Source organism: Centrocercus urophasianus, unplaced genomic scaffold, assembly GCF_019232065.1.
Source record: "Centrocercus urophasianus isolate 14NV4802_14NV808 unplaced genomic scaffold, USGS_Curo_1.0 seq_11, whole genome shotgun sequence".
Classification (NCBI taxonomy): Eukaryota; Metazoa; Chordata; class Aves; order Galliformes; family Phasianidae; genus Centrocercus; species Centrocercus urophasianus.
Genome location: NW_024884253.1, coordinates 40662529 through 40683061, shown reverse-complemented (window position 1 = coordinate 40683061; position 20533 = coordinate 40662529). Strand labels below are relative to the sequence as shown.

Below are 20533 nucleotides of genomic sequence, written 5' to 3'. Positions count from 1 at the left end.
TCAAAACCCTGGTTTCTTTAAGAAAGCTGTGTTTTAACCTCTACTCTAGAGTTCCTTTCATGTGAGAGGAATTCATTTTTTCTTTTTATAATTTTGTTCTTCGTGCTGATCTTTGGTATTAGAGTAGAATATGAAAAGTGGACTAGTGTTTTTTTAATGAGATCAGTTAAAACTATTAAAAGGAAATATTTTATTAAGAAAGAAAAGAAAAAAAAAATATTCTTGCAAAGGAAGTGGCTGTCAAGAGAGAATTGTATTATATGACCAAGGTATGAATTCATTGCACAAAGATATCAAAGTTTCTTTCAAGATGTGTTGAATGAGGAAGGTGTTCTCCGTCCAGAGGACACTGTAGCTGTTGTGACCACCTCTGATACATGTGGATTTCTTGTTCTTTTGGTATAACTTTCTTTTTGAAACATTTTTCTTTTAGAAGGATTCAAAAGGCACTCTTCTAATCTTTGCCTGCGTCTTTGAAAAACACATTTAAATGCTTCCCCTCGCTTTGGCTAGCGTTGCTTTATTCTTGTGTTGTTTGTTCTACATCTAACAAAATGGGAAGGATTCAAAGTACAGGAATGCCTTTATGTATATCCTTTTTTTGAGATTTTTCTTCTTGGAGAAGAGAAACCTGAGGTTTTCCCAGGTGTTACAAAACACAGAGAAAGTGTAAACATTCTCTTTAAAATGTCTTGTTTTCTTTGTGGTTGAGGAATGCTTGTTACCATTAGTGAAAATCATTTAAAGAGGTGACATGGTGTTATAAGCATACTTTTTAGATCATTAAAGATATTTGTAGAGACAGACTCAGAGGAATGACTGACAGTGGAGAAGGGTGATCTGCAAAAATATTCACTAGTGATGTCTGAATTTCAGGGAAGCATGCTTGTATTGCTCTGTCTGTAGATTGTAATGTGACATTGTTAATGTAGTTTTGTGTGATTTTCATTTTTCCTTTTCTCTGTGTTTTAAAATAAATTATAAACCTAGAGGAAATGTATGTCTTGATAGGTATTAAGATTTCCTTGCTTGTTTTGTTTAGAAAAAAATCTTTTCAGGAACAAATATGGCAGTAACTCTTTATTTTCACATGTTGTGTAAAGTTGTATTCAGGAACAGTTCAAATTTTATACAAGTTCTGTAATTTTTGTGTAAGGTTTTCTTGTAGGAGAAGCCAGTTTATTAAACCAAAAAGAGGCCTATTTGATATGAAGACCACAGAGATTTTCTCCAGGTCCTGGACCTTTTTATTGTTTTCAATGATTTCTAACAAAAATTTGGTTTTACTACATAAGGACATAAGGACTCTTTTTTTTTTTTTTTTTTTTTTCTTGGAACATTAATGTGGCTGTTGTCTTCACATTTGCCACTATGAGAAGTTTTTCCGGTCTGAGCAAGGATCTACAGTACATTTTCCTCTAGATATTAGAAAGATGAACAGTATTGTGGAATATAGGACTTCCTATGTCAGAATTATAGAGTGGATGTCCTGGCCTCAGACCACAGTTCTCAAAAAATAAGGGTGGAAACACTGAACTAGACTGAAATGTCTGTCAAAGGCTGTTGTAGAGTAGAGGGCAGATCCAATGTGTTTTCAGTAGTCTTTACTACAAGAAAAAAAGTGCTACAGTGCTACAGTACAGCAAAAAGGTGATTAATAAGTAAAGTCTAGGCCAGTATTTGCAAGAGTGAACCAAACTGTTAGCTACTGAGAAACAGCTAGGAGACAGTTGGCTAGTCAGATGTGGTAGCTCTGCTTTACCAAGGAAAGCTGTGTCTTACTGGATTGTGTGGTCAGTGGGTGAACTTATTATTGAGATTTTGGGCAGCTTTTTGATTGTTCTGCTAAGAATGCAGAGAACATCCTTGCATTAGGCTTGGCTTTCCTTTTTATATGCAAGTCCCCATAGGTACTGGAAGGCCACAGTGAGGTCTCCCTGAAGCCTTCTCTTCTCCATGTTGAACAAGCCCAGCTCATTTAGCTTTTCTTCTTAAGAGAATTACTCCAGCCCTTTGATCATCGTTTGGCCCTCCTTTGGACCTCTTCCAAGAACTCCATGTCGTTCTTTCGTTAGGGACCCTAGGTATGGACACAGTACTACAGATGGGGCCTCACAAGGGCAGAGCAGAAGGGGACAATCACCTCGCTTAATCTGCTGGCCACCCCTCTTTTGATGCAGCCTGGGATACACTGGATACAGTTGGTCTTCTGGGCTGCAAGAAGACTGCTGGCTCATGTCCAGCTTTTCATCTACCAGGATCCCCAAATCCTTCTCTACAGCACTGCTCTCAGTGAGTTCTCCCAATCTATAGACATACACAGGATTGCCCCAGCACCTACGTGCAACATCTTGCTGAAGGAGATTCCTGTTGAATGTGATTAGGTTCATAAATTGGGAGAACTTACATTAATATAAACACTTGAATGTATTTTATTGAAACAGTATAAATAGTATTCTACTTGTATGCACTTCAGTTCCTATAAAAGACTTAAGAACATAACTAGATTTGATAGTCACACCTACTGTAGTTATTGACTATTTTCTGTAACGCAAACTAGGAGTCCTTTTAAAATTCGGAAGCCAATTGGAACTTACAAAAGAAAAATGTTTTTTTCTTGTTTCAGTTTATGAGTAAAACTTTGTATGAAAGGCTGGGATCTATCAGCCCAATAGTTTCACTGCTCTTCACAGAAAACTGGTAGATGTTTCGCTACCCTACTACTTGCATAGTAAAACATCATGTTTTTATTGTTTAATAAATTTAGCTGGCTGCATAATATTTTGGAAAGTCTCCCTTCTTCTTTTTATATCCAATATATTTAGTGTGTTTTAATTCAATATTTAAAAGCTAATGTTCTAGCAAATTCCAGTTTCTTTCCAAAAATAGCTTAACACTAAAAGCTTTTCAGCTTTTAGTAAGATGTCATTGCTATTTTAACATCAAAAATACAATTATTAGGTTAATTATTGTAAGTTAAGTTAGATAATTGCTGAATGTATATATAGTCTTCTGATTAGCATGAAGTAATACTACATTAAAGGTCTATCTATTTGCTGATTGTGGTATTTTAATCATTTCAAGCAATGAAAGAATTAACCTCCCAGCAGGAAAACAAATGAAAAAAATACTAAAGCAAGCTTCAAATTGATTGTTCAAATCAAGTTTTCTGTTCGATAATTTAAATTGGTTTATTTTGGATTAACATGTTTAGTTCATGATTTTGCTGTCTATTAAGTTCAAAAGAAATTTTACCTGAAACGCACAGATTTTATTTAACAAGGGATGAGAAAATGAATTTACTTACTTCTTATGCAGAGATCCACAAAATATCCAGGGAAAATGTGGAATGAGGGCAAGACTTCAGCATCTTATAATTTGATTTGTTTAGACTAACTTGAAGCTTTTGCTTCTGAAAAGTTTGCTGATGATTGATGGGAAGCTTTCTGATGATCCTTTGGCAGTGTTGTGGTTTAACTTAGCAGGGTGGCTCAGCACCACACAGTCATTCACTCACTGCCTCCCTTCCCAGTGAGTTGGCAGAGAGAATCGAAAAATAAAGTAAAACTTATGGGTTGAGAAAGCTATTTACTAAGAAAGAGAAGAAGAAAAAGAAACTAATTATTACAAATACATAAATGTATGTGAATGCACAAGTAATTGCTCACCACCACCTGACTGATAATAGCCAGCCCCTTGAGCAGTGGAAGAGTGAGATCAATTTCCACTCTCTTCAAAACTCCTTCCACTTGATGCCATATGGTATGGAACATCCCTTTGGCCAGCCTAAGTCAGCTGTCTAAATTATTTTCCCTCCTAGTTCCTTGGGCCCTTTACTGTGAATGGTCTTGATTCCATGCATACTGCTTAGCATAGAATAGAGTCATGGAATCATAGGATTGCCAAGATTGGAAAAGAACTCCAAGATTCAAACCCCCACGTCACCCTTCTGGCAGTTGTAGAGAGCGATAAGGTCTCCCCTGAGCCTCCTCCAGGCTGAATAGTCCCAGTTCCCTCAGATGCTCCTCACAAGACTTGTGCTCCAGACCCTTCACAGCTTTGTTGCCATTCCCTAAATTATCATAGAATCATAGAATGGCTTGGGTTAGAAGGGACATCAGAGATCATCAAGCTCCATCCCTGCTTGCCGCAGACAGCGCTGCCATCCTCCATATCTAATATTAGACCAGGCTGCTCTGGGCCCCATCCACCCTGGCCTTGAATACCTCCAGGGACTGAGCATCCCCCGCCTCTCTGGACAGCCTGTTCCAGCACCTCACCACTCTCTCTGTAAAGAACTTCCTCTTGATATCCAATCTAAATCTTCCTTCCTTCAACTTAAAACCATTTCACCTTGTCCTGCGTTTATCTACTCTTTCAAAGAGTTGACTGCCATCCAGTTTCTGGGCTCCCTTTAGGTACTGAAGGCTGCAATGAGGTCACCCCACAGCCGGGCTGTTCTCCAGGCTGAATGAGCCCAGCTCCCACAGCCTGTAAGCCTCTGAACACAAACCAGGGCCTCAATGTCTTTCTTTAGTGAGAGGCCCAAAACTGAACACAGTACTAAAGGTACAGCTTTACCAGTGCAGAGTACAAAGAGATCATCACTTCCTTGCTCTTGCTGGCAAATCTATTTCTGATACAAGTCAGCGTGCCTTTGGCCTTCTTGGCTATCTGGGCACGCTGTTGGCTCATGTTCTGCCGAGTGTTGACCAGTGTCAATAGCAGCAACTATAAACATCGATGTTTTTCTCCTAGAACCAAAATATAGCATCATACCAGGTACTGTGAAGTAAACACTTCCATCCCAGATTAAACAAATCCTGCCACTTAGATACAGAACAATGTCTCAAGGTTTTTTCAGTCTCCTATGCATTCGACCTCTGGTAATTTTTATTCCTGGGCTCAGTCCCAGTGCTAGGGCTGCAGCCGTGCTGCTCATCAGGCATGGCTGTAGACAGGGCAGCAGCTGCCCGCCTGAAAAAGTGTATGCAGTTAATCTCAGGCTTAACATTTCTGTTTAATAAAGAGATAAGAATCCTAGGAGGCTGTGCTGGACTCATTCTCAAGAGGTCATTTGATATCAGCATTAAGACTGGGACAGGTTCCAGTATGTGAATCAACCAGAACAGGTGTTTATTTAATCCTCTGATGAAAGTTATTTTACAAACTTCCTTGTCTTGTTATGGTGTTGATACAGTAACAGTAACAGTTACTTTCACACTTTCAAACAACCTGTGAACTTTCTTTTTCTTTCTCCAGTGTCTGTGAAGTATATTAATCTCTCTTGACTTGCAAAAGCATTCTAAATTTTCTGAAAAATTACAGTTATGCTTACTCTTATTCCACTGAATCACACAAATATGTTTTCTGCAACCCTTCCCCATAGGTTGTATTCTCCTATGTGTTACCACGGTTGTTCTTCTCTAGACTTTCTACTTTTTGTCTACATTTCTCATTAAGGAGGCCCAGCATTTGACAAGAATCCACTAGCACTTAACACAAACAAATATTTGCTTTGTATGACTCAGATGGCAATCCAGTTGACCCATTCTGTTAATACAGTTGAGGGGCCATCATGTGGTCGTGTCTTTCCCTTTGACTTGCCATGAATATATGTATTTTCAGTATTTGATTTCATACTCTGTATAGCACTTATTTTGACTGACTTTCATGTTGCCAATTTTAACCTCAGTCTCCACTGAGGCATCTTGTAACCTTAGGTCTTTCTTCCAGGGTACTTGCAATCCCTTGATATAATTTACAAGTGTGATAAGCCTATTTTAGCTGTGTGACTTCCTAGCAGATCTAGAAATCAGTTACGGGCCCTTTTGCTTCTCCTTTGTTTTCGGCTTTCTGTCTATTTATGGATCTGTATAAGATGAACAGATGATTGCTGACAGAAATTGATAATCATATTCATGGCAGTGAAGTGCTCTTCCAGCACTTGTAGTCCCATTTAAGATCACAGCGGGAACCCCAGGAAGCTCTAGGAAGGAGCTGAAGGGCTTGAAGTGCTGCCTGCTTTGGGGCTGGATGCCCTGTGTGCCCAGCCTCAGGGTGCTTCCACTGCCTGCTACACTGTATTGGTGGAACAGACTGGCTTTAGGCATCTTGTTTTCCGTATTTAAAACATCTCATTTTCCAAAATCATCATTTTTCTCTTTGCAAGCAGTCTAGCAAAGGCCATTACTATTAAAAGTATAACCGTAGAAGTTTTCAGGGTTTCTGACAAAGCTATGTATTTGAAAAGTTACAAATAAATTGTGGTCTTATTGCTCTTTTTATATATTTTTTTGCTCTGGGGAGGGCATCGGAGGTGAAAGGTAACAGACATTTTGTTCTCGCTGCACATGTTTTTGCAGAGCTTTCTGTTTGGAGGCCATTGAGGCTGGAGTTTGGCTTCAGGTAGCACCAGCTGCATGACCAGCAGAGGGAGTCCAAAATCACAATATATTTTTGACTGAGGAGTTGGGCTGATTATCTTGCTTTTATAATGTACAGGAGTTTTGTGACATTATTTGGAACAATGTTTGACTGCTTCCAATTTACTGTGATTATGAGGAAGAGCGTATCTGTAACCTTGAATTGCCTAATGTCCTTTAAATGATCTAATTGTAATAAGAACTTTTATTTTGAATGACTAATCAGTATTTTCTTTTCTTTCCTATGTTGCTGATTGTTGTGACTCCATATCACCTTCACAGAAAGTAAGTAACTTAAAAAAAAAACAACAAAAAGTTTCTGAAATTGTGCACGTATAAATAATATAATATACTACTCTTATGTTTGTATGTATGTTTGTATGTATGTTTGTATAAAATAAATATACAGCAGAAAATGGTATATTTTAAATACATACTACAGGAGGCAACACTATATATATGTGACCACAGTGGTTTAAAGAAGTCTTACCCAAGAGGTCATAAATAATATAGAAGTTCAGCATCTGAAGGCTGTAGATGCTAAATATATTCCTCACGTGTAGGTTATGGCAACAAAACTTCCAGCATACTGGATTAAAATGTGTTATGGCTAAAAAATTCACAAATACCAAGTTGTGAAGTAGGGAGTTTTTGTACCCGATTTGATTTTATCAAATCAAAATTGAACCAATTTGGAGTGTTTAGAAAATTTTGATGAAGTTGTGCAGCATTTCACATTCAGAGATACTCATAGCCATTTATTTGGCCATCCTTGGCTGCTCTATTAACATATGCCAGCAGCTCTGAAAAGAGTGAGAATTTAGAGAATTAGGAGAATTTAGAAAGTGTGCAATAAGTATTACATACTACCCTATGATTCAGAGACCAGCCTGTGTCATGGGCTCTTTGATTGCTGGGTTTTCTAACCACTGTTGTGTTGTAATAGCATGTACTGAAAGCATGTCCATCACCCCTTGTGGGTAATGACTAGAAATTTTAAGGATGCCTGTGCTGACAGAATAGGCAAATGACTGCTTAGCATGGATCAGAATAGCAGTGATAAGGGAGATTCCAGTTTGAGCTGCTAGCTAGCATCCGGATTATTATTCTGTTTACAGATATATGCAAGTCCACTTTTCAAGAAGAGTGAATACAGCCCCTTGGTCACAGGCAAAACTATTTCAGAATTGCAGATGTCTTTATGAAACAAGCATAACAGTACCTCTTGGCTCAGTAGCTGATGCAGATTTCTTTGTAAGTCTGAGAGTAGTTTCTATTGTCCGCTTGCCAGTTGGCTAGACTTTGAAGATTAAGATATCTGCTGTGAACACAGTAGTGGTCATGAGATATTGCCAAATCCTCTATGCTGGGTTCATTCATCATGTATCATTTTAATTGCTTAATGATATCTAAAAACAAGTGAGGGATCCAGAATTTCTACATAGGTCTAGAAGGGTGAAGCAAATCACTGCATACATGTATGCAGAGTTTTGTTTCTTGTTGATATATTGAGTTTGTCTTCCATTGCAGAGTCAGCAAGTTCTTTATATCTTGCAGGGAAAGTCTTAATCTGTGATAATGTTTAACTGAAAAGATCCAAGACTGTGAGGGTCTAAACTGCCTCATGTTATGTATGCTACCATATGGAAGAAATTATGCAGCTAGAACTGCTCCATTAAATGCCCATGTCTTTGCTTGTCAAACATTGATACAGTATGAAAAATGTGTAAAGAGAGGTATGCTGTGTATTCCAAAACTTTTGAAAGTGATTGTTAAATACAATTGAAATGGAATCTTTTAGTATCTTCTGTGCTACTGTTAGTAGTATCATTATAGTTCTGCAATACTTACTTTTATATTATGTTACAGTTTTATATTAAAACCAGATGTGGAATTAGTTTTATTTGCCTCCCAAAAAAGAAAAAGAAACGACAGAAAATTTTTTAGAATTTTTGTATTGGATAATCATATGTAGAATACTTATAAAATACATTTATGTTGAATAGCTGATGTGTTTATTAACAAGCACCATTTTTACCTGTACTTTTGATTTTGGATGTAGTAATGTGATATATTGGGTGACCAATAGTAAATAAATTATATAGGACAGAACGCAATTATAAGGGGAAAAGGCTTCAAGCTAAGGAAGGGAGACTTAGGTTGGATTAAGGAAAAGGTCTTTTACAAGGAGAATGGTGAGGCACTGGAACAGGTTGTTCAGAGATGTGGTTGATGTCCCTGGAGAGTTTCAAGGTGAGGCTGGATCAAGGTGAGGCTGGTGAGGCTGGGCAACCTGATTTAGCTGCACATGTCCCTGTTTGTTGTATGAGTATTGGACGAGACCTTTAAAGGTACCTTCCAACTCTAAGGATTCCATCATTCTGTGATTCTACCACATGATCTTTCCATTAAATTTATATATGTACAGGAAGGATGAATCTTCTAACAGAGCTGTATGAGTTAACACAAAGCATCAGCGTACTGTGAAAGAAAGAGGTTTTATATTTAAAAAAGACCAGTCTTGTGAATTTCAAAAAGGATGTTTTGTTACAGCAGTGCATTATAAAGAACAGTTGTTTCTGACGGACTTCTGAAGCCCTGATCTTGCCTTATAGCTGAGTGTATAATTAATCCTGAAATACTTAGCAGCATGCTAAATTTAATGCGCAGGCATTGTTCCACTTAACCAAGTGGAATATATTTACGTGGCTCAAGATAAGCGCGCGTGCAGGCTGACGACCCCAGGGAAGAAGCACAGTTTCAGAGTCAGTCCCAGACTATGTGTTCAGCAGTCAGTAAATGAGGACAGAGATGTGACAATGCAACTGTACATCTTGTACTAACATTTCATTTTAAAATTAAATCGAAATAAAACATTTCTGATAGCAACTTTTCACAGTTGTAGAAACATTTGCATTCTTTTTCTGCTGTATCCATGCATATTTAATAAAGAGATGTGTGTACAGATACTCTTTTTCTTAACACATTGTGTTTCCATTTAAATAGTCCCTTAACGAACATTCCACAATGATATCATGTTTAATTACTACCTTGAGTAGATCAGTCTCTCAATCTTTAAAACAATTCTAATTAGGAAAGATAGTGCTTCACAGAATCGTATAAATGTGCTTCTATTTATGTATAGTAATGCATGCTGACCACATTAAGCCAGGAGAAGGCTTAACTATATATCACTTTTAATTTTAATGCGTTGTTCCTTGCCTCCGTATTGTTCTTTTGTTGCCTTTCATCCTATAGGATGCAGCTGCCCTTGAACTTGCTGCTGTTTTGATCATTCATGTGCAGCAGCCACGTTGTCTGTTACATTTTATAAATGAGGCTTCGTGGTGTTATTTACGAAGTAATTTCACATAAATATTTGGACTATGGTTCTCTTTAAATGTGGGGCTGGTTGCTGTATGAAGAAAAGCGTAATTATAATTCACAGACTTTTTGCCTCGAGCCTAGGGGACAGATGCATATGATTAAGTTTGAAACTGGCCTGTTATTGTAATGTAGATGTTTTCAGCATTGAGAGAATTTTTTTTTTTTTTTTTTTTTAAAAAAGAAAGAAATAAAGAAAGAAAAAGAAGAAGGAGGAAAAAAAAAAGCCAGGCAAGCATGATTTAAAAAAAAAAAAAAAAAAGCAGATTGAGGGAATAGTTTTACAAGAGGCACTCAATCTTGGACTATTTTATTTTTGCACAATTTTATTTTTCAGTGGAACTTCTCCATTAGCTTGCCTGAATGCAATGCTTCATACTAACACTCGCGTAGGTGATGGAACATTCTTCAAAATCCCTGGGAAGTCAGGACTCTACGCTCTCAAAGTAAGTTTAAATGCTGTGAATAGAAAGTACGTGGTGCTATTAATCCTCTTTATGAATGTTTCAATAGATAGAAAAGTAAACAGATTAGATTCTTTGGAGAGGAAATGACCTGATAGTCCTACTAACTGCTTTCAGATGTCTTTTAAAAGGATTTATAATGAAAGTAAACATTGAATGTTTTATCCTAGAAAGCATATACATGTTCTTGACTTTGGCATGTAGTACAAAAAACATGCAGCTTAACTAAAATGCTGATTTTTCAGAGTTGTTCACAGAAAAGCCATTGTTTTATGAGCAGTGAAAGCAAGATGATCACAGACTTTCTTGTTAAATAATTTATTAATGTTTGATTTTTGAATAGTGAAAAATTGTTTGTGAGCCTAATAAAAATCAGCGTTAAATTTTCTGCTTGCATCATTAGTTTTGACAGGGAATATAGTTATGGTGATGGAGTTTTGCTTTTGTGCTGTTTCTTTTCTGCTTTATTTGTCTTTCTCGGTGTGTATCTGGTGATTTCTGTGGATGACATTTTTTTATTATCCATGATCGAACTTAGAGTGGCTTCACAATCAAACTGGAAGAATGTGAAGCAGAGAAGAGAAACTAGAGTGAGATTATGTGTTTGGCCGCCTAAATGGCGAAAATTAAAATTTGAAGCTGGGGGGAGTGAAAGGAAGGCTTTTCTGTAGTTTCTGGCAGACAAATTGCATGTAAGAATTTAAAAACATAAACCCATGTAGATTTGTTTGCTCCTGATAACTAAAAATTCTGTATCTGAGATTGAATTAATAGGTTTCCATTTCCTAATTTACTAAAATAAATGCTGTTGTTTTGCTTTAAATCTGGAGATATTCTTGGCATAAATCCAAGCATTCACAATCACTTCCATGCTCGTGAACTCCAGGTTGCTTTAGCTATTTGAATTCAGGAAACCAGCAAAAGCTAAAAAGAAACATTAAAGGATTTGTGTTTTGCTGCAGCATTCTGGACACTCACTCACTAGGATTTTTAACAGCCAAACAAGGCTGTTTCTGTTAAAAGAATTTAAAAAATAAAATAAGAAGTGGAGGAACTTGCATTTTATATGACAGTTTTTAAATACTGAGTATGTTTTGACTTCACAAAGTAGCTTTTTTGGTTTTACTTTGCAAGTTGTTTCATGAAAGACTTTTTATGTTTTTCTCTGGACTCACAAGCATATTTCATTTCATTTCTTCTTTTTTTTTTTTTTTTGAGATATAAGCATATGAGTATACTGCAGTTATCTATTTTTGGAGATGCAGCAGGATCAAATCTGATTTTTTTCTTGTTAATTTTAGTTTTCTTTTTCATTTTAACTGTAGAAAGAAGAATCAACATGCCCTACTGATGGAACATTGGATTTAGGATGTGAATCTGAGTTAGATGGCACTGAAATGGCTGAGACAAACAATAATAATGGAGAAGAAAATGGTGGTAGGTGCTTTAATTTCAATATTAGAGGGCATGTTTTAGGAGAAGAAAAGAGTATTGTTTACTTATGATTTTCCTGGTATGGTTTCTAAAAAGTAGAAGTGATGTTTTGCATGCACTGGACTATTTCTGAGTGTGCTCTTATCTTTTGTGGCCTTATAAAGAAATCAGGAATGCCAAGTGTGTTAATTTGTCTTTGTTCTGTCAAGGGCAATGAATATGCTGTTAGGTATGTACTGAGTAGATAAGTTTTTGGTTTGACATTTTTTGTTCTAGGTCCCGTAGCTATTGAGAAATTGGCCCTGTAAGGCTTCAGACTTACAGTGAACAGATGCTGGTGTACCTTGCTGACTTTAGTGTGGGCAAGTAGGGTCCCTCATTACTATTCTTGGCTATAAGACAAAATTGTTTTTGTTTTTTTTTCTTTCAGATTCTCCTCGGTACCATGTTTGCATAAAAACATATGGAAATTTTGAATCTTGCCTGTGCATTTTTTTTTCTTTGAAATAATGACAAAAATAGTGTAGGCACTAGAATAATGGAATCCTTGAATGGTTGGCTTGAAAAGGACCACAATTATCACCTAGTTTCAACCCCCTTGCTGTGTGCAGGGTCACCAAGCACAAGACCAAGCTGCCCAGAGCCACATCCAGCCTGGCCTTGAATGCCTCCAGGGATGGGGCATCCACAGCCTCTCTGGGCAACCTGTTCAGTGCCTTAGAAAACAGTTATTTTTTTTTTTATTTTCTAAAGTTAACAATTACTCATAAAGAAAACATGTTTTTTCAGTCTTGCAAGTGATGTAAATGAATATTGTTATTAGGGATACGCTCACGTAATGCTTGTGAAATGATGACGTGTTCAAAGGAGGGCAAACATGTTCAAAGGAGGGCAACAAAGCTGGTGAGGGGTCTGGAACACAGGCCATATGAGGAGAGGCTGAAGGAGCTGGGAATGTTCAGCCTGGAGAAGAGGAGGCTCAGGGGAGACCTCATTGCTCTCTATAACTTCCTGAAGGGAGGTTGTAGTGAGCTGGGGGTCGGCCTCTTCTCTCGTGTCATTAGTGATAGGACCAGGGGGAATGGCTTCAAGCTACGGCAGGGGAGATTCAGGCTGGACATGAGGAAGTATTACTTTTCAGAAAGGGTGGTCAGGCACTGGAATGGACTGCCCAGGGAGGTGGTGGAGTCACCGACCCTGGGGGTGTTCAAGGAAAGGCTGGATGTTGTGTTGAGGGACATGGTTTAGTAGGAGCTATTGGGAATAGGTGAACGGTTGGACTGGGTGATCTTTTAGGTCTTTTCCAACCTTGGTGATTCTATGATTCTATGATTCTATGATTCCATGATCTCTTTACACAGAAAAGAGGCGTTGCAGGGATTCTGAAATAAACTTTCCCTTCATCAGTTCTCTTTTGCCCACCTGCTTAGAAACTGACCCACTGCTGGGCACAGCGTGCAGCCTTCTGTTTTGGCAGACTTCATGTATGCTGAGGAGGTGTCCTGTTTACAGCTATGACATGAAAAGGCTCTGTTCTTGGATTTTTTTAATATATTTTTTTCCTACTACAGACTTCCTGTTTGATCTTGGATGACTTGCTTGGCTTCTATGCTGTAGCTGTGCAGGGCTGATACTGTTAAGTATTGCTCTTTAGTAGAGATGAAAAATCACAACATGCTCTATGATAGGAATAAAAGAATTACCTAAGCCAGATTGCTTTGAATCTGCTGGTGAAGTTATGAAGCTTGACTGAAAAACAACAGTCATGAATTATTAAGTAGCTCTACTACTTTTTTTACAGTTATAAATTAGACTGTGCATGTGCACTGTTTCTATGTTCAGTCTCCACTGAATGTATAAAGTGTACATAAATATTTGTGTTTCTTGAATAATTCCCATGTAATACTCAGACAGTAAGTTGATGGATACTTCTTTAAGTCAAAGGAAGAATCCAGCAAGGAAAAACAGTGTAAATACAGCCAGATAGCAAAAGTAGATATTACTTATTATGAACAAGGAAAAATTGTTCCTTGTTCAAAAGGAACACAGCAACTATACAGGAATAATAAAATGTAAATAATGGTACCAGAATGGCAGAAGTAGAAAATTGTTGGGTTTTGACTGTGTGGAAGCTGCATACTGTATTCACAGTTTGCAGTAATAAAAATCATTCTAGCACTTATGCTGATGTAAAAAAGCAGCTGCTAAAATTAAGCATTTTAAACTATTTAGGATCCAGCAATCTTTTGCACCTAGATTGTTTTTACAGCTGAGAACTTTTCCTCGTACTTTCTCTTTAGTAAATCTTGAAAAACTGAGTCTACATTGTATTTAGAAAGGCCAGGGCTGCGTGAGATCAATATGGAATTGAAGACAGCATATGTTGTATCAGCCAAGTGATACAGAGATTAGTTTTGTCAAACATGCTTGGTAATAGGTTTTCTTAAGACTGAAAATTTGTTGGTAAAGTCATCTATATATATATATTGATATATATTTAGAATTCTGTTAGGTGTACACACAAGACTGTGCAGCCATTCAACAAGACCCGGACAGACTGTAGAATTGGGAAGGGAGGAACCTGTTGAGGATCAACAAGAGCAAGACTAGAATCTTGCACTTGGGAAGAAATAACAGCATGCATCAGTACAGGTTAGGGGATGATCTGCTCGAGGGGACCTCTGCAGAGGAGGGCCTGGCTGTTCTTGTTGGCAATAGATGAGCCAGCAGTGTGCCCTTGTGGCTAAGAAGGCCAATGGGATCCTGGGGTGCATTAAGAAGAGTATGGCCAGCAGTCAAGGGAGGTGATCCTCCTCCTCTTCTCTGTCTTGGTGAGGCTATGTTTAGACTACTGTGTCCAGCACAGGGATCCCGTAGAAGGAGTCCAGCAAAGGGCCACTAGTATTATAAAGGGCCAGGAGCATCTGTATGAGGAAGGACTGAGTATCCTAGGTCTGTTCAGCCTGGGGAAAAGAAGATTAAGCGGGGAATCTGATTCATGTTTATAAATACCTAAAGGGAAGTGGGAGGCAAATGGATGAAGTAGTACGTAGTGATAGGATAAAGCCTAAAACTTGAACATAGGAAGTTCCATACAAACATGAAGAACTTTTTAGCGTAAGGATGATGTAGCACTGGAACAGATTGCCCAGAGAGGTCATGGGGTCTCCTCTGGAGATATTCAAGGCCTGTGTGGATGCCCACCTGTGTGACCTACATACAGTAGGGTACCTGCTTTAGCAGAGGGGTTGGACTTGATGATCTGTTGAGCTCCATTCCACCCCTGCAATTCTGTGATTCTGTATGTTTTCAGTGTATGCTTGGCTCAAAAACAGCAGCATGACAAAGAAAAGCAGTTCTAAGTGGATTGAAAATTACAAGTTATTAGTTCTGTAGAGGAGTAGGAATCACCATCCAAAATGGTGTTCTTCTGAGAATGTAATTTGACCCCCTTTTATTCAAGACATTTATTGATACTTTTTTTAAAAGTGTAAAACCTTTCCTGGCTAAATTTATTGATACTATACAATGTGGAGACCTCTTGTGTTGTAAGTGAATTTGGTCCTGACCTGGTTAGGGTTAGTAGCATAGGAGGAAATGCAACACTCTTGATTGCCTTGTAAATGGTTATAGTTGGACAACATGAGTTTTATTGGAATTTAAAGTAAATCGTAAAGGTCGTATTTGTGCAGAGGAGGTGTATAGCAAATGTGAAAATCATTTGAAGATCACAGTAGGAAATGAATTGAACGCAAATGAGATGCTTTTGCTAATTAGTCTAATGCAGTTCTTGGACTATAAATCCGATAATATCGATTAAGGGATATAGTAGGTATAGCATTTGTTCTGAGTACAGCGCTAGTTAAATGATTATTAGTGTTTTGCATTCAGTTGATGTGTAGGAAAGAATTAAGAAAAGCAGGAAAGAATTTAGAAAGGAAGCATAAGGACTCCTGAGTGAACAAATACCTCTTTGCTTTGGGAAATTGAAGAGCGCCGGTCTAGTTAGTTTATAAAAAATGAGAAGATTACTTGATCAGTTTGTAAATATTTAAGAAACATTATTTCTGTAGAAAATATTTAATCTGGAAGAACAAATCTGATGAAATGTGCATTAGTTTAACTGTGCACACTAAAATAGATTTTTTTTCCTTCCAGGAAAGTATTCTGTGACATAAAAATAAATAAATGAAGAACATCCACTACGAAAAACTCTTTATGAAAAACTGACTTGTATTTTAGAAAAGGTCAATAGATGCAACAACTCCTTTCAGCCTCAGTACATGTGATACATATAACAGTGGACGCTGTTTGCACATTGTATTCTTGGCTGTCTGACTGCATTTTTTAATTTGTTTGTGTCCAGTGTGACAAAGTCCAAAAGTCCCAGTTCTGACAGAGTGATGAGATGTCAAAAGATGTTGTCAGTGAGGGTCTAAACAGTGCCTCCTTAAAATTATTTGGTTGGAAACTGAGTATGAAACCCGCACAAAGGAACTTTGGCTGCTACTTTGGTCCTTTTGTGGGCATTTAGATGAGTCCTCAGCTTTCTCACTAAAAAGCACCAGCAGACTTTCAGAGAAGAATCACAGTGTTCCCCTGTAGGCAGAGTATAAATGCAAGCTACTGCACAATTTTATTAGCATAATGCTATAGAAATTTTTCACAGTTATAAATACGTGACTTGGCAAAAGCTCCGGGCCCACATCAGCACTGCTGAACTGATAATAAAAGAAGCCACAACTCAGAGCTTTGCTGATGCTGTAGAGAAATCTCTCCTCTTTCCCCACTATCTTCCAAGGCATGTGTTAAAGAAATACTATATTACAGTTGATTTTGTGTGGAATGGGAATTCTACAGAATGTCTCTAACACTCTTCCGTATCTTTTTAGAAATTCTGTTTCACTCAACCACAGGGACAGCATGTAAAGACACAATAAAAGAATTAAAATCACGATCTCCATTGCCTGGAAAAATGATGACTAAATTTTTTTGCCCATCAAGAGGATTTTCTTTTCTTAAAAAAGCATTGCTCCCTAAGGTTTTTGAAGCCAGACGTAATCCATCAGGTGTGGAGAGCAGCTGTTTAAAAGTTATCTTCACCCACAGCAGTGGGATGCACCATAACATCGCTGTGGTGGAGGCAGCCCTTCCTGCATGGTCTTCCTTCACCCGGTCCAGCCCAAAGTGGGCACCTGGTGTTTGCCCAGAGCTGAGCAGTGTCATTTCCTCTGTGAGGAAGGCTCTGTGGTTTTCCTGAAGTTCTTCAATTGCAAAAATAGAATGGTAGAATTAATTCTTAGCTTTTTGTTTTTTGTTTTTTGTTTTTTTTCTTAGAGATAGTAGTGGATGGATGATAGAGGATCAGATTCTTGCAGAATCCTGAAATTTTATCTTTGTAACTGCTATGCTCTTGGACAGCTTGTGCTTTTTGGACTAGGAAGTTGCTAGGATTGCTCCTGTTTGAGAAATGAGTGTTCACCAATATTTGAAAGCTGAATCCACGTTTCGTATTCAGTTATTTTTCTGAGAATGAAATTTCTGGCGCAGTCCAGGGAAACCTGTCATCCCCAACTTGTTCTCTCTTATAATCTGCTGATTCTGCTGAGTGTTTCTGTTGCGTATGGTGATGTCTGCTGCAAGGTAGGGTCTTTTCAAAGCAGGAGAGTGGCAAAGAGGGTAGCAGCCTGAACATACTGAGTTTGGTATGGCACTTGAAAGAAAGAGACAGAAAGCGACACTTTTTTGCTCCTTGGTTTTGTTTTTTCTTTTTCATTTCCCCAGAATTAATTGTAGAAGTTTTGTACCCAGGACTGAGTTTAACTTCTGTTTGTTTCATTGCCACTGCATGAGTCATAAAAATGAGAAGATCCTGTAGATCTTGAGGAAGGTCTTCTCATCTGCTCTCTTTGCTGTACAGTAAAGTTAATGAGGCCTTAGAAATTGGTGACTTAGTGATGATAGACTACATTTTTAGTGGAAAATGTTGACTTCTTTTGGAATAAGATTTTGTAGTTTTCAAAGATTTATGAAGTGTCTAGGCGCAAAATTCTCTTCAGATGATTATGTGATTCAGTGCAAACTACTATCCTAACAGGATACTTAATGTCCCCTTCCAAAATATATGATTGAATGTTATTTATCATTTCATGCTGGAAGTATTGCTTTTCAGAAAGAATATTATAGTCACAGTCTTAGCCTTGATATATGGTTCTGGTTTTGCTTGCGTTGGTGAAGCTGTGCAATTAGCTAACTCCCAAATGGGTTTTCTTTTTTAAAAGCTGATGGCAACAGACAAGTTCTGAATTGTTCAGATTTTGTAAGCTGGGCTCTAGAGATCAAAGAGTGATGGAGGTGAATTACTTGATACATCTATGCTGGCAAAGCATGACCATATATGTCAATAGAAGTATAGATCTGTGTCACACAAGGAAAATAATGAATTTTATGGATATTTTAGAGGCAGTTTACGTGTACTTGTTTTCCTAAGGGTCTGTTAAGTTTTGTATCTCCAGAGTGTGTGCATGCATTTTATGCTTGAGGTGGGGCTATAGTCTTCAGCATATGGTAGCAATATTAATTTGAGTTTTGTAATGTGGCCATTAGTAAACAATATGTCTCATCTGCTGTGGTTCCTATTAAAAAGAAGGAAGTGAAATGCTGTTGATTTTACTGGTTTGATTTTAAATAAGAATCATCTGTCTGAAATCAGAATTAATTGTGCTAAGGGAAAATAAGACCCTTAAAGCACTCCAGAAACTTTTCTATCCTTTCAGTTACATAAATCTGTTTATAATTATTCCTAATAAATTTCAGTGACAGTGCAACCAAATAATGAAGTTGTATTCCAACTTATTATTCTTTGAAGAAACATAATCTTCTATTATGTTTTAAGCAGGTATCATATTTTTAGTGTTTTTGTTTGGTTGGTTGGTTTTGGTTTTTGGGTTTTTTTCGGGGGGGGATATAGCTGGTAATATAAAATTACTGAATCACTTCATAAAATTTGAAATTGAAAGGTAACATTGTGGATTTTTATAAATCACAACTTTTCACAGTAATTACCAAAACTGGTCTTGGAAAAATGGAAGAGAGGAGGTTATCTTATCTGGAAGTTGTCTAAAACATTTTAACATGTTCTTTTTGTTAAGGAATTCTAATTTTATCATTCATGTTAACACTCTCTGAGCACTCACTAAAGAGGTCTTATCTTCAGAAACCCAGCTGCTCTTCCAGCTCATAACCTAACATTTTATGGCTTAATAGTTGCTTTTTGCTTTATTCCTTCACTCATTCCTGGTTCCTTAAAGAAGCTGATTTAAAGAATGGGGCCTAATTATTCTCTACTAGATGGAAATGCCTCCTGTGGGCTTAAAACGGCTCATTCTCTTTTTCTACAGTAGCAATAATGGTGAAGTCTTTTTATTTGCTACCCAAATATTTTTCCTTCATCTGTTGCATTCTTTCCGGATTCTTTTTTTGTTCCTCAGTATTGAATTTATTTTTAGTGTTCTTTAATAATACAGCTTTTCAGCATAGATCTGATAATATTAATGAAACTTCAGAGCTTATGGACAGAGTAGTTCCAGCTCTGCAAAGTTGTGTTTATGAGAGCTGCTCCAAAAGTAATGCCTTCTGTATTTTTATGTTAGTCCACAATATCAGAGGCGGACGTTGGTGGTATTGCAGTAGGGGTTGAACCTTCCCCCCAGTATTCTATTACATGTTGTTGCCATACAGATGGCAGCAGAGGGGGAGTCTGACACAATGGTGTCTGACATGGAAATGTGTATGAAGCAAAGGTGTGTCATTGAATTCCTCCATGTGGAAAATGAGGGCATCCATTGACATTCGTCAGTGTTTGCTGAATGTTTATGGAGATCAAACAGCAGATTTCAGCACAGTGAGGCAGTAGATACAGATTTTTGTGAGTGCTGCATGCAGGCTGTTGGTCATCGCTGACAAAAATGAGTAGCTAATGGTATTGAGTATGTTGAAAAACAGTGCTTTATAGCTAGAATTTGGTCAAACAAAGAATGTTATTGTGCTTTTTATATCTGTAGTAGTTTCCATGGAAGTAAATAGGATGCAGTACTTTCAGAGTGACCTACATATGTATAGAGACCACATACATACGTATCAAGAACTCTTCTAGAATTTGTTTTTATTTTCCATTGTTCTTTGCAGAAATACCTGCTCCAGTTATTTTATTTTTTTGTTGGTTTTTCCCACTAAGAACATCAGTGTTCACTTCAAACACCGACATATTTTTCTGTTATATTTTTCCCTTTTTTTCCACTTCTAACTCACGCAGAGAAAAACAGTTGGATTTTACCCATTTAAGTGAACAAATAAACACAATTTTCTGTGGTCACAGCCTTCACAATATACTGAGATTTTGTTACAGTTTGATTTAAATCATTATGTAGCACGACTTACATAAGAATAAATTTACTAGTTGTCTCATATTTAATTTCCTAATGAAAGATTAATTCATAGTGTCTTTTAAACAATAAATATATTTATTTGCCTCTAAATAAAGCTTGTATAATAATTTGGGTATTATTTTGTGCTAATTGGGAAAATAGACTGCATAAGCCATTAAACAATTATATAAATTAGTATCATGTATTTAAATTTGCAGTGTTTATGTTCTTCTATTTCTAGAAAACCGTCTGTGATATCTCTTATTTACTGTAGATCGTTAGGCTTTTACCCATTATTTGTATCAAGCTGTTTTTAAATGGAAATGGAAATCGAAGTAAAACATGGAAAACAATATTTTAAATAGATTTTTACTATTTTAAGCAACTTAATATCTGAAGG

The 20533-nt window shown here is 37.2% G+C and overlaps 1 protein-coding gene across 1 annotated transcript in view; it reads left to right on the top strand.

Annotated features, from left to right (window-relative positions):
• The window catches only part of ASXL3 (ASXL transcriptional regulator 3), a 105081-nt gene that overhangs the window by 24293 nt on the left and 60255 nt on the right, over nucleotides 1–20533 (top strand). Inside the window, exons 5-6 of the mRNA XM_042835876.1 lie at nucleotides 10147–10255; nucleotides 11599–11710. Of these exons, the coding sequence (XP_042691810.1) occupies nucleotides 10147–10255; nucleotides 11599–11710 (221 nt within the window). The remainder of the gene's footprint in view (nucleotides 1–10146; nucleotides 10256–11598; nucleotides 11711–20533) is intronic.